A 13,933-nucleotide genomic window follows, 5' to 3' on the forward strand; every position below is an offset into this window, starting at 1 on the left:
GCTGGATGGTTTGGGGGTGTGGCTTGTATGGTTTGGGGGTGTGGCTTGTATATTTTGGAAATGTGGTTGGATAGTCTGGAGGAGTGGCTGGAATAGTGAGGGCTGGGACACATGTTATCCCTGTTTTAATTAGCAGAAAGAAATATGGGTAGCTTTATCAAGTGGTGATATACTAGTTATAAATCTAAACAACTACAGTACAGTGCACATTACACAGACGGCTCTGCACGCGCTACAATGAGCACTACCCTCATGCCACATTAGATACACAGAGTACTGCTTGGTAAGGATATGTACAGCAGAATGTAGTTAGTAGCTGCCACTGTCAGTAGGTAACAATGTCAGCAATAAAGGATTCTCCCACAACATATTAGGGGTGGTCTTCTGTATGCCAACTGACGGGATCCCGGCGCACAGTATACCGGCGCCGGGATCCCGGCGCACAGTATACCGGCGCCGGGATCCCGACAGCCGGCATGCCGACACTTATTCTCCCTCGTGGGGGTCCACGACCCCCCTGGAGGGAGAATAAAATAGTGTGGCGGGTGTAGCGCACCACCGTGCCCGTAGCGTGGCAAGCGCAGCGAGCCCGCAAGGGGCTCATTTGCGCTCGCCACACTGTCGGTAAGCCAGCGGTCGGGCTCCCGGCGCCGGTATGCTGGGCGCCCGACCGCCGGCATATCGTAGTGAACCCCATATTAGGGCTGGCATTTGATGGCTTGCCACAGATGGTCTCACCATTGATGGCAGAGATCCAATTAAACTGCGCCATTAATGGCAGTAAGTTGATGGGGGTTTTTTTACACCCTGACACCAGGGTACAGTTGCTTAGCTCCACCCCCAATGTAACCAAAGAAGCCTCACACACTTCCCTGATTGGCCCATAGAGCCCCACCTCCAACCGTGGAACTGATGTCAATCATCTATGTTTTTCGGTCATCAATATAAACCACAGTTGAAAACATATCTATAGACATCACAACAACATACTTTAGTGCAAGGAACCTCAAAATGCGACCCTCCAGATGTGGTGGAACTACACATCCTAGCATGCCCTAAAAGAAAAACTGTGGCAGGGCATGCTGGGATGTCTAGTTCCATAACAGCTGGAGGGTCGCATTTTGAATAACCCTGATCTTGTGGATTTGGCATTTGGCACCTATTCTTTGTTAAAAACCCTCTAATACATATCGCAGGAAAAAGGTACAGTCAGGGGTGTAGAGAGGGTGGCTCTGGTGGAACGCAAGGTCCGGGCGCCGAAAAAGTTAGAGGGTGCGCTGCCGCCAGCCACTCCCTCTTCCCACAGGCCACTATACTGGCAGCAGCAGAGCAGGAGAAAGAAGCAGACGGGGCGTACACTGACTCAGAGGCTAGGTAGGGAACAGGGCAGACCAGAGGCAACAACAGGAGACACTGACAGCCAGCACATGCTGGATCTCTGCCCACCCTTTTAATATGTTTCACTGTCTGCTTGTAGCTGTGCAGCAGGGTTATTGTTGTCCTGCAGCACCACTCTCTGCCCCTTCTGCTGCAGCATCACCTCTCTTTTTCCTGGAAGCTGCAGCATGTCTCTACTTCAGGTGCTGAAGCAGCTCTGTCTACGCTTGCTGCTACAGCACCTCTTTCTGAACCCGGCTACTGCAGAACCTCTCTCTGCCCCAGCTGCTGTAGCACTTCTCTCTACATTGATGCTGCAGCACCCCTCTCTGCCCCAACTGTTGCTGCAGCACCTCTCTCCGCAACAGCACTTCCTTCTGCACCGGCTGCTGCAGCACCTATCTCTACATAGATGCTGTAGCACCTCTCTCTGCAGCAGCTACTGCTGCAGCATCTCTCTCTGTCTCTCAGGCACCTCTCTATCTCTGCCCCTCAGGCTGTGGCAGCACCTCTTCTGCACCTCAGGCTGCTGCGGTTCAGATCTCTCTGCTCCTCATGGGGGCCAACCAAAGGATACTTTCGCCCTGAGCTCCACAAGGTCTAGAACCGGCCCTGTCACCAATTTAGGATTTTCAAATATTGTTTATTTTCAAATCTAATATGTCACCACATGTCAGCTAATCACCCAATTCAGTACAGGGGAGGGAGACGTCAAAACATACCCTTACTGAGGGCACCATGGCGCCTAGCTACACCTCTGGGTACAGTACCCATGCCTTGTCCAAGACACCTAATCTCACGTCATGGACTGACTACTGATTAGTAAAGGAAATGACCAGCATATAGCGAAATTAACAAAAGGAAGATACAGAAATGTACAGATTTTAATAAAGTTATAAACATTCAGGAGGAAGCTACAGAAGCTGGGGACTAGTTTCCAGGGATTCACTTCATCATGTCCCATTTACAGAAACGCAATGACACAAATCAAGGCCTTAAGGTGTTTGATGACGCGAGTTGCATCATCAATACCATGTATGTTTTAGACTGCGTGCTGCAGGCTGCATGCAAATTCCATTTGCCGGCATTCCAGCACAGTCTGTAACTCGCTGGCTACTACATAAGACCCCATGGCTGCTTACTTCAGGGGACTGCCCAAATGTAGCATTAATAGTCACTAAGTCTGAAAAATTTTGACTCCGGGAAAACACAATCATATCAAATTAACAAGCAAATACATATAGATTGTTTCCTGCTACAAGTGCTATGCGGGAACAATTCCTGCACACTCAGTGGCCACAGCTTTCCTCAGACATCTCTCAACAGGAAGATGTTCCAACAGAATGGAAATGTCTCTCCAATTGTGACCATATAAAAACTTATAAAACGGTGATTAAAGTTTTACTGCGCCGCAAAAATGTTAGTGCACTAATGCACTACTTCTGTAATTGTATTCATATACCAGGACATATTCACCAGTGACTCAGGTAAGGGAGAAGTATAAATCCTGAAAACACTATTTACCAAACACTCAGCTGAGAGGAGAGTAACAGGCTGCAAAAGTCTCTGGCACCGACACAGTGCTTATGATGTCCTATCTAGAAGTTCTCAGTGGGAATAAAGTACACTGATATATAAACTGTAATGCAGTTATCTATTCACTAACCGTGACTTGTATAAATCCCAGCACTTACATTAGTGTTAAAAAAAAAACAGCACAAATTTAGAAGGTAGAACAGTGAAAATGAAAGCTTAAAATGTCAAACAGCAAAACAGACATAACCCTCTTTGTATTTGACATGACTAGGGTAGTTCAGTGGCTACTACATTTATTTTTTGGAGAAAGTCCTAGTCTCTCTTTTGAAAACATTCCTGCTTATTCTCCCAGCATTTCAGTAAGCATTTACCCATACTGCCTCATCAGGACGCAATTCCTGCCACTGCACAAAAGTGGGCGGGACTTGAGGATTCCCCTTCAACTTGCCTTTTAGGATCTCCACTGAGAGGTCCAAAAAGTAGGCAAGTATGCTTTTATGCAATGTACCACTTGTACCCTATACACCCCCCCCCCCCCCCCATCCTCCAATCTGTACAGAACACAAAATTATAAAGTAGTGTAAATTTAGTAGGGAATAACAATTAGGATAATTTAACTTAAACAACCACTAAGTGTCCACATACCTTGACAGAGTTTAAGATGTTTAAACAGTTTAAACATTTTGCAATTTTTCTGCAAAATTCTGTTTTATTTAAAAATAAAAAAAATAAAAACAACTTGGAGTCATGTTCTTCAAATGGGCTACAAACAGGAAGTCTACAGAGTGCAAAGAATATCTTCCCTCACAATCACAACTTCATCTCCAGTTCTCATAGAAATGGTTAATTATACATCTTAGTAGATCTTTATTAGCAGATATTTATTATAAACCACTTTATTTTAGGTTTAGGGCCCTTTAGATAGGTTGTAGGATAGTATAAATAGACCCTTTTCCTGTGCTATGTATTTAATATAAGCAATTTAAATGTTAGACTATTTGGGGGGGGGGGGGGGGGGTTACTCGTTTTTGGCAATCATTTTTATTTTCTTTGATTTTGGTGAGGGGGGTCTCAAAACTTATTACAGGCACTCAACAGCTGCAATACTCCAACCATCCCGTTTTGGCATGACAACACCAATTTGAGACCATGCTCACGGGTGGCAAAGACACGCTCTGCATGTCATAGCCATTTACCGTGTGTCCTGAATCAGGGATTAACTAATGTTGAGAGTTATGTAACTGTAATGGTAGGATATGGTTATTGATCATATTGAGAAAGGGATTGATGTTGTAACATAAAAGCTTTAAATCCAAATCCTGGGATTAAGAAACACTATTTAGTAAAGGGTCTATTTAACAAAGTCACTTATTTAAGGTTGCAATTTTCATTATAGTTTTCCATTAACAATAAACAATTGTGTTGTTTCTCCTGTGACCATTCATCATCTACATTAAATTCCAGTGAATGAAATTTTGATTATTTGCAGACTTCAACAGATGTTTTTATAGTAGAGGTAAAGTGTTCCAAGAAGCGGGAAATGCAAGAAATGTAATAGTTGGGATTTTTTTTGTTTTTGTTTCTCCTGTAAATATATTATGGGCAAGATGTATCAAGCAGAAATAAGAGTGGATAAGTGTACAAGTGGAGAAGTTGCCCGAGTTAGAATTGATCAAGTACATTTTATAAAATGATAGATAGAAATTGACTGGTTACTATGGTCAACTTCTCCATTTGTCCCCTTCTCCACCCTTAATACGGCTTGATGCACTTCCCCTATATGTGTTACAGTGTACAGACCCATTAATATATTATAATAGGTTTCCCTTTTAAACAATACTTTCCAATTTATAATCAACTTCCAACAGGGCCTGGAAGACAATGGTTGTTCCACAGTTCCCATCCCAATAATACAAACTAACACAACAAAGAACTAAAAGAAGAACACAACTATAAGACTCATGAACTTTGTGTTTATTTCTCCATTTCATTTTGAGAAGCTTAATTTATTATTAATTAAACTACTACATCTACTTTAAATAATGATGTATACAAATTTAGAATTTTATAGTTAATGCTATATAAATATCACATGGCATTAAACCTAACAGCCACATCAATGGATAATCAACAAGTTAAATGATATGCTATAGACTGGCATTTCATGTCATAGTAATTAGAGACAGAGAACAAGCTCTTGACACGCTTTTAGCCTAATTTCTTATTGTCGCCATGAAGGAGCTCCTGATTGGTACAATCTCAGCAGCACAACATCGCATGATTGCAGAAATAAATCACAGGGATTACACTGGCAAGGAGACGTTGAAACACAGCACAAACACAATAAAAAAAATGTTGAAAATATGTATGAATCCTTCTTACATAATGCTGCTGTTTTCCAAGACCTCTCATGCCATCTCATTGCTGAGGGACCCGAGATACATGGATGACCTGGAAAACAGTTATTTTGGGAAAAAAAGCTAGTGAAATTAATCATTGCAGTCAACACATAATTTTAATGAATTTATTAAAATGGCCCTTTGATACACTAAAACATCTGAGCATTAGCATTTTTTTCCAAATCGTTACCAACAAAATGAAAATAGAAAACATTAGCGCTAAAGAACAAATGCACAAAGATTATCAAAGGAAAAAAACACAATTACATTAAAAAATGTACTGTAATATTATATGACAAAGCCTATAGGCAAGTGTCTATGTGTATTTTACAATTCAATTCTTCTCGATATCATCAAAATATCTAATGGTTACTTGCAACCCCTACCAATGTGTTTAAGAAAAATCCACATCCATTCACAACAACCATACCCACTGATCCCTACCAGGACTAGCGGCTGGCTATTCAACCACTCTAGAGTCCCAAAGTAAAGCAGTTTACTGAAATAGCTTTCCTTGATTCCTGATTAATACAGTGCTTTACATATTTCTCACAAGGTCAATATTTTTATTTTTATTGATATAAATATGCATTTGAACAAAGTATACAAATATTTTTGATTACAATGGTCATGCATTTTTTTTTTTTTTTTTTGTATATAGTGCCAGGATATTAAATAGTGCTTCACAAATTGGGAACAAATGAATAAACCTGAATACAAAATATAACATAATTAAAAACAACATTACTGACGGTCTGTCTTATCATAAACATCGCAAAAAAGGTGACTATTGTATGTTCTATTGAAATATACAACTAATTAGCATATACATTGCCTACACAGACAGGTTAAAGACAGCCATTCTGTGAGCTAAACCAATATCCATGAGGCTGCAGCTAGAAATTCATGCAAATATAAGTGACATCACTTATGACAGTTTACTAGTTCTATGAACTGATTGGCTGCATTCTCATTACTACCAGGCCAGTCATCACATGGCTGTTTGCTCTGTGCAGAGAATGGGTATACTTTAAACAGCAGCATAATGGGTGCACAACTAAAATATCACAATGTATATAATGTCTCTGAAGAAAATCCATTTCCATTCTGACTTATACAATGAACACATGAGGGGGGGGGGGGGGGGGGGGGCGAGTCAATTGTTTTGGGGCCCCATAGTTCCCATCTAAAGTAATTGTAGCTATTCAATGGTTTGCTCATGGCTGGTCATGGTGGCTGAATTCTCTTGTGCAAATGCAATGGGACAAGCCACTTCTCCTGCGCTAAATGCCAGGCTAGCTACAGTTAAGGCACACCCAGCACACGCACCCAACCTAAAGCCAACCTGTAGGTGGTTTTCTGCTCACACTATAGGAGGGCACAAGTAGAAATTCACAAAAAGTGCAGCCTTGGGGCTGGGCGACAAAACCAACTGGATTGCCCCATGTTACAATTATACAGATTTTGACAGTCAGCTGTTTAACCAGGCAGATGGCATAGCTAAACGTAAAACCACAGGTAACTATGTAGGCGTAAGGTCTTTTCAGTAACATTTTACTTAGCAGAATCTAAGTTTAGCATTAACAAGAAGTGATTTACATAGCAATGTGGGTTAAAAATAAATACACACAAATAAAGTAGACAATGCTCCAGTGGTAATAATACAATCAATAAAAAAAAAAGAATGGTTAGGTCGCATCCTCTGCTTGATCTATTTCCGGTATACTTTAAATAAATCTGTTCTTTTCCTGAAATAACAGACAAGAAGAAACCTAAAAAAAAAAAAAAAAAACAGCAAAACCCTTTTAGTTGTTTGCATTATTTTTGACCCACATTTCTTGCCAGTACATGCAGGCTTTTACAATGCTTTTTTTTTTTTTTGTCATATGTGATGCTGCCAAAGGAGATGAAATTTCTCTGCTAAAACAACAAATGGTGTCAGTGTAAGGGAGTCTTCAACACAGATTTGAGCAAAACCTTACATTGATAGCAGGAGACCTGAGAAGTGTATAGCAAGTTAGCCCAGGAATTAGTACAGTATGGTCTGAAGGAAACCAGCAATCACACACATTTTATTTATTTATTTGACTTGTTTGATTTTAATATAAATAAAGCCCATCAACAATAACAAAGAACAATGGAATTAAACTGTACAGACAATGAGTCTGAAATTAGGTTAACCACTCCCCACAGTTTCATGGATGAAAGACATACATTAGTAGTTATGGTTTAAAGTAGGAAGTCTACACTATAGGGGTATTCAATTAGTGTCATCTTTTCGCCCATTTTTAGATTGAATTAGCATTCAACCTATTCAATGCTTGAGCCGTTTTTTCAACTTGTCGAAAAATTTGCATGGGTGAAAACCACGTGGGTCGGCGGATTCGCCGCTGAGCCATGTGTTTTGTCGAATTTACGGGCGTTTTTGACAATTTTTGGGTCTGTTTACACGCATGCCAATTTGAAAAAAAAAATAAAAAATGAAAAGGCATGGTCGAAAATGGATTAAAAAAAAGTGTGAAAAACGCCCACTATTGAATACGCAGAGATCGAGTTAGTGCAGACTGTCGGAAAATTCAATACTAATTGAATATACCCCTTAAACAAATGTAATGCAAAGATAGCACTGGCAGTGCCAGTACATGGAATGAATGAATTATAGATAATAAAAAAATAAAAAAAATAAAAAAATAAATCATATACACGCTCAAAGTAAATATATCACAAAATGAAAGTTTCTCTAAATGTAAGTTAGATGCTGCAAAACAAAACATCCTAATGTGGAATAATTATTTTGTATTTATACAGTAGATGCTAAAAATTAATTATACAGATATGCACATCCCTAACCTCTACAGCGTCATTTTCGGGATCTAAATGATAGGTCGACAGTCAAAAGGTCAACAAGCAATAGGTTGACACCAAATGGTCTTCATGCATATGGTCAACATGGGAAAAAAGGTTGACATGACCATGGTCGACACGTGAAAAGGTCAACAAGCTTAACTTTTTTTTCAACTATTTCATACTTTACCATTCTCGTGGACTACTAAATGTAGTAACCTGAAACATGGCAAGAGAAACGAGCCATGCAAGGGGATGTGGTGCACTAATTGGAGGTACATGTGCTGGAAGGGAACATTTTACATCAAACCCCCAACTAAAAAAAAAAAAATCATGTTGACCTTTTCATGTGTCGACATTTTGACTGTCGACCATTTGACCATGTGCATGTCAATTATTTGGTGTCGACCTTTTGACTGTCAACCTGATGACCCATAACTGGTATCTTCAGGACTTGTGCATCTTTTTTAATCCCAATTGTATAAAGACAGATGATCAATTGTAACAATAATTATTAGGAAATACAAGTTTCTATATGAAAGATTTCTACTTCCAAAATGTATCTTTGTACAATCTGGGACAAATGGAAGATCGTCCTAATGTATGGCCACTTTGAGACCTGCTGCAGATTGATATGTAAAACACAAGGTCAATTGGGGGAAAAAAAAAAAAGACTGGTGGAATTACTTTGTGTTCTGAAGATCATTAGATCAGTCCACTGACCTCAATGTACATTTGAAACACTTAATGGAGCAGGCACCTTTCTAAAAATCCCAACATCGTCAGTGGACATGGGGTGACTTGAAAGAACACTAAAACTGCTAGTTCAACATGAACTTCATAGCAGCAAACATAAGGCCTTGAGCTAGCTTTAGGGTAGCACTGGCATCATACGTATGGGGTAGATATGTCGTGCACATCCATGTAGGATGCTTATTATCATCATCAATCATCATCATCTAAAACAACCTTTAAAATAACAGTGTGATCTTCAGATATGGATACTTTTTAGACTAAAGTTATTTTATTTTGTTTTATAGTTACATGTATAACTTTTTCCACAGATGGGAATTGCTAGGTGCAATTAGCAATTTATCTTGCAGAAAACATTTAATTCTAAAGCATATCAGAAAAATGCCTAGAGAGAAAAAAAAGGGGGGAGGGAGACCAATTAGTCAGTGTTCACATCTGCTTTTGTATTCACTATAAGCAGTAAAACTTTTATTGTGCAAGTTTAAAAAACCTTTAAATGAATCTAGAACTAACAGACCTGCAAAATTAGAATATATTCTTTTATAGGTACAACAAAAACATTAAACCTGCATTACAATAACTGTGATTGGTGGTTATGATAACTGATGGATCTCATTTTCAATACAGCAATAAACAGATGCCGCTGTAATCACTTGATAAATGTAGGGTTATGGGGGGTTTCTCAGCCAAGTCTCTGTAAGGCTCACTCAGAGACTGATATTATCCTATCCTCTCATCATTATTAGCTATAACAACAATGTGGAAACAACTTCTACAGAATAAAGTGGCAAGACCAGTATGTAATTCATTATCCACATTTTAGTGTCAAGAGCACCTCATTATAAGCAGAGCCCTTTTTCAGCTACACTTACCCGTAAAACCTGGTTATGCTACATCAGTGTTCTGTTCTCTTTCGGGTTATGCCCATTACACTCATACTCCCCATCTAGCCTTCCAGTGTGACCACCAATTGATCAGATCTGTGACCTATGGCATTAACAAGGGGCATGAGACTGGTATCGCCAACCAGGGTGCAAGGTGGAGGGGGTTCCACAGCTATGCCCGGACAGCACTCTGAAGAGCAATATAAAAGATGGAGTTATAGGCATACCATTATCTTCCATTAAAGGACAAGGCCAGAAAGATTAGCTAGTAGAGAAAGCTTGTGTAGCTCTGGACAAGGGCCATGGGCATTATGGAATCATACTATGAAATATAAACTTATTTAAGATATTCAAAAAGACTCAATAAAAAGACACTGCAATATAATAGGAATAATTTTGTATGTAATATCAATACTGCGCTATGAATATGTGTAGCAGCTCTATAAAATTATGACCATTTAAATATTAAAAAAGAGCGCTTTTAACCCCCTCCTAATGACCACGAGGAAAGTCTGGCTGTCTTTGAGACATAAATATAAATTACATAAACATATATCCATTCATTTGCCCTTTTTAAACAACCCGGGCTTCCAAAACGGAGAAGCCGCCTCTTCTTTTAAGGAATGGAAAACCCTGGGAATATGTAACATAGGCCAACTCCTTAATTCTAAATCCCATAAACCATTAACATATGCGGAGGCCCAATCTAAATTCCCTGACATTGGTCCACAGAACTTTGCTTTTTTTCAAGCCCAACATTATATAAGTAAAATCTCCAGACTAACACCCACAACTGATTGGGGGAACCAGTTAGACCACATATTGATGCGACCAGAACAATCTAAAGGGGCTATCTCATTCTATTATAAACAGTTCCATACCACACTAGACCATTCTTTATATAAAACTGGAATAGCACAATGGTTGGAACACTTTCCCAACCTAGAAGTAGAGGGGCTATTACGCATGTTACATTTTTCAATAACCACGTTCCCAGCCGCAAAATACACAGAAATGTACCTAAGCATATTCCACAGATCCTACATTTCTCCCCACAGGGGTTTCTTGATAGGTCTACTAGCTGATCCTTCTTGTCCTAAATGTGGCCACCCCTCTGCCGACCTATATCATTGCTTCTGGGCCTGCCCGCTTTTGAGAAGGTTCTGGTTAGCAGTATGGCGCTTTGCTTCTCAGCATTTAGTGAGTTATATTCCCCTTACACCGGAGTGGGCCATATTTGGCATTATACCCCCTGGCATTAGAGTTTCCAAACCCGTCAGGAGGTTGTTGTTGGCAATCTCCTCGGCAGCTAGGAAAGCTGTCTTGCAAATGTGGGTCCAAAGCTCTGTTCCGACACTGGAAATGTTTAGGGACAAACTTTTTTTTATCTGCCATATGGATTGGCTGGAAGCCTCACTACAAAAGGAATCTCGCACGGAATATTTTTTCGAAACATGGGAGAGTTTTGTTGAAACACTTCCTATTCATACTAAGGAGGCCATTGGTCAGTGTTTTCGCAACACACTTTGGTATGAAACCAGGGTTTTTCTTGGAGATCCTCCCATCGAGCTTGATGGCGCTAGCTAGAGGCCCTGACGTGTTCCCATCTCTCTGTAAGTGCATGGCATATTTATAGAGGGTATCTGGTATTCTTAAATATTATGCAAACCGCCTGTATATCGACTCTTTTTTAAGTCATATATTGTATTTGGTGAATGCCACGGTGTGTCCATCTGTTCTGCTGTTATCTTCTTAAACTGATACTCACAATGTCATTGTATTTATTGTCACTTTATTCAAAGAAATGCTTCAATAAAGAAAGAAATGTTTAAAAAAAAAAAAAAAAAAGAGCGCTTGTATAACTAAACGCACATACCTGAAATTTGATTAGTGTAATAATGTTACAGCTCTTTTTTGAAAAAGTGCAGGAGGAGAGAATTGATCGTTTTTAAAGGTTTAATTATCCATCAAATTGTATGAGATAACTTTCCCTGTTATATATAAGGTAGGGAAAAACAGGGAAAGTTATCTCATACAATTTGATGGATTTACAGGTATGTGCGTTTAGTTATACAAGCGCTCTTTTTTAATATTTAAATAACAGGAATAATGTAACCATATCACTGCAGAGTTCCAGGACAATATAAACATACGAGCCCACAAGCCAACGGCCTTTATGGAGGTGCAAGAACTCTGATAGAACGCCTAGAATACATTTTACTTTGTATTTGCATGTATATTACCCCTTCTAATAAACAGAGTATTATTTTGAAAAGGTATGCGGTTAGCATACCGCTTGTCGGGATCCCGGCTGTCACAATACCGATGCCGAGATACCGACGGGGACACAATACCGCCACCAGTATACCGTCGAGGTAGGTGATACCCCCCTCTATGAGTGTCCATGACACTCATAGAGGGAGAATAGAACCTGTGGCGAGCGTAGCTCGACATCGAGCCTGCAAGGGGCCTCGTTGCGCTCACCCACCTGCCGGCATTCTGCAGCTCAGGGTTGGTGATATCAGTATACTGACATTCGCCATCCCGTGCAGCGGTCTATCATATTGAACCCTTTTAAACACAACACGTTAATTAGGCGAGTTGATCCATATAACTAGCACATTCCAAACATGGAACACTGTCATGGAACACTGACATGTGCGATCCAAACTCTTCATGCATTGTACAGTAATAATTTATGAATGGCTGATGCTTTGGAAACCTGAAACAAATTCCTAGTATACGCTTGTATACCTGGCCAATACAGTTGATTCTGATATAAGTAATTACATAAATAAACACCATACACAATTATATATGTTCATAAATTAAAACCACAAGCAACAATACAAAACAGCATATAACGGAGTCGGGCAATATTCCTAATATACTACTTAGTATTTCTTTAGAACCTACAAATATTCTTAATCACATATTTGGGACAGTATGCCATGTCTTTTTCCTTCCAAATCACACCCATTTCCAACAATACCATGTACCCCTGTCTCATAGTTAACATCCTTATTGACTGACTGAACACAGGACTGTCCCAAAGAAAAAATAATCTAAAATAATACCTACATATAAATGAGTGGCGTCCATAGAAACAAACCACTAAAATGAAATGTGCCATAGGATACTTTGAGAAACCTCAAATACACATTATCACAAAGTATATCAACAGCATTATATAAACAGAAGCCTCACACACACACATTCACATTATCACCCTTCAGCACTTTAATTATCGTTCATCAATATCAACATTCATGACATATCCTAAACAGAGTTCATCAATGCTGGCATCAAATCTATTACTGACAAGGTGGAGCCGCTGCTTCCTCAGTTATCCGGCAGCAAGCTAATAACTCTACAAGCTGCAACATTAGCTGTAGACAAACTCTATTTTCATTAATTGAAATGGTCCGTTGGCGTCTTATTTTCTACACGGGAAGAACTGAAAAACAAGTGTAGGAAAACCATCAATTTAGACATTTATGGACTCTTCCTATTCAAGGTAAAATTAACTCTCATGGCAACTCATGGGTAAACCGTATTTATTGTATTTTTCGCAATTTTAGGCAAAAACTTAAATTTAGGACTACACCAATGTCTACAGATGTGTCCTCAAACATATAGCTTCAATACAGCGCACAATGCCTGGCACGAGTAAGCTTTTTTTTTTTACAAAAATGAGACTGCGCTGATTAATTTGATAAGAGACACTTGTACAGTATATCTGAGTGTGCGACTGAGTCTACATATGAAGCACAAAGTAACTTGCACTGGAATAAAGCTGCAGCTGCTACATTGTAGCGCTTCATGATTCAGAGACTCCGTCGCACACACATATACACATATACAAGTGTTGCACATCAAATTAATCAGCACAGTCTCCGCCTCCTGATGTGTTCTAGTCACATCGTGCTGCGACTAAGAAGCATTTTAAGCAAAATATGCAGAAAAAACTGACTGCAGCAATGATGTATGATGCAATGATGTATGAGGAAAAATCTGCAATTAAGTATTATTACACCTTTTTACCGAAGTGTCAGAACAGGAGCTGTCGGGAGGTCTGACACTACTGCTGTTATGGAGATACTAAAACCATCAGCACCTCTACTTTCAGGAGAGCAGCAG

The 13,933-nt window shown here is 39.5% G+C and overlaps 1 protein-coding gene across 6 annotated transcripts in view; it reads right to left on the reverse strand.

Annotated features, from left to right (window-relative positions):
• DIP2C (disco interacting protein 2 homolog C) overlaps positions 1 to 13,933 on the reverse strand; it is an 820,289-nt gene that overhangs the window by 519,961 nt on the left and 286,395 nt on the right. For 4 of the 6 annotated variants that reach the window (XM_063921931.1, XM_063921928.1, XM_063921930.1 and 1 more), the window contains exon 2: positions 5,296 to 5,364. The exons of the other annotated variants lie outside the window; for them this stretch is intronic. In XM_063921931.1, the coding sequence (XP_063778001.1) occupies positions 5,296 to 5,364 (69 nt within the window). The remainder of the gene's footprint in view (positions 1 to 5,295; positions 5,365 to 13,933) is intronic. 6 annotated transcript variants of the gene reach the window in all.

The sequence above is a fragment of the Pseudophryne corroboree genome, chromosome 5 (genome assembly GCF_028390025.1).
Source record: "Pseudophryne corroboree isolate aPseCor3 chromosome 5, aPseCor3.hap2, whole genome shotgun sequence".
Taxonomy (NCBI): Eukaryota; Metazoa; Chordata; class Amphibia; order Anura; family Myobatrachidae; genus Pseudophryne; species Pseudophryne corroboree.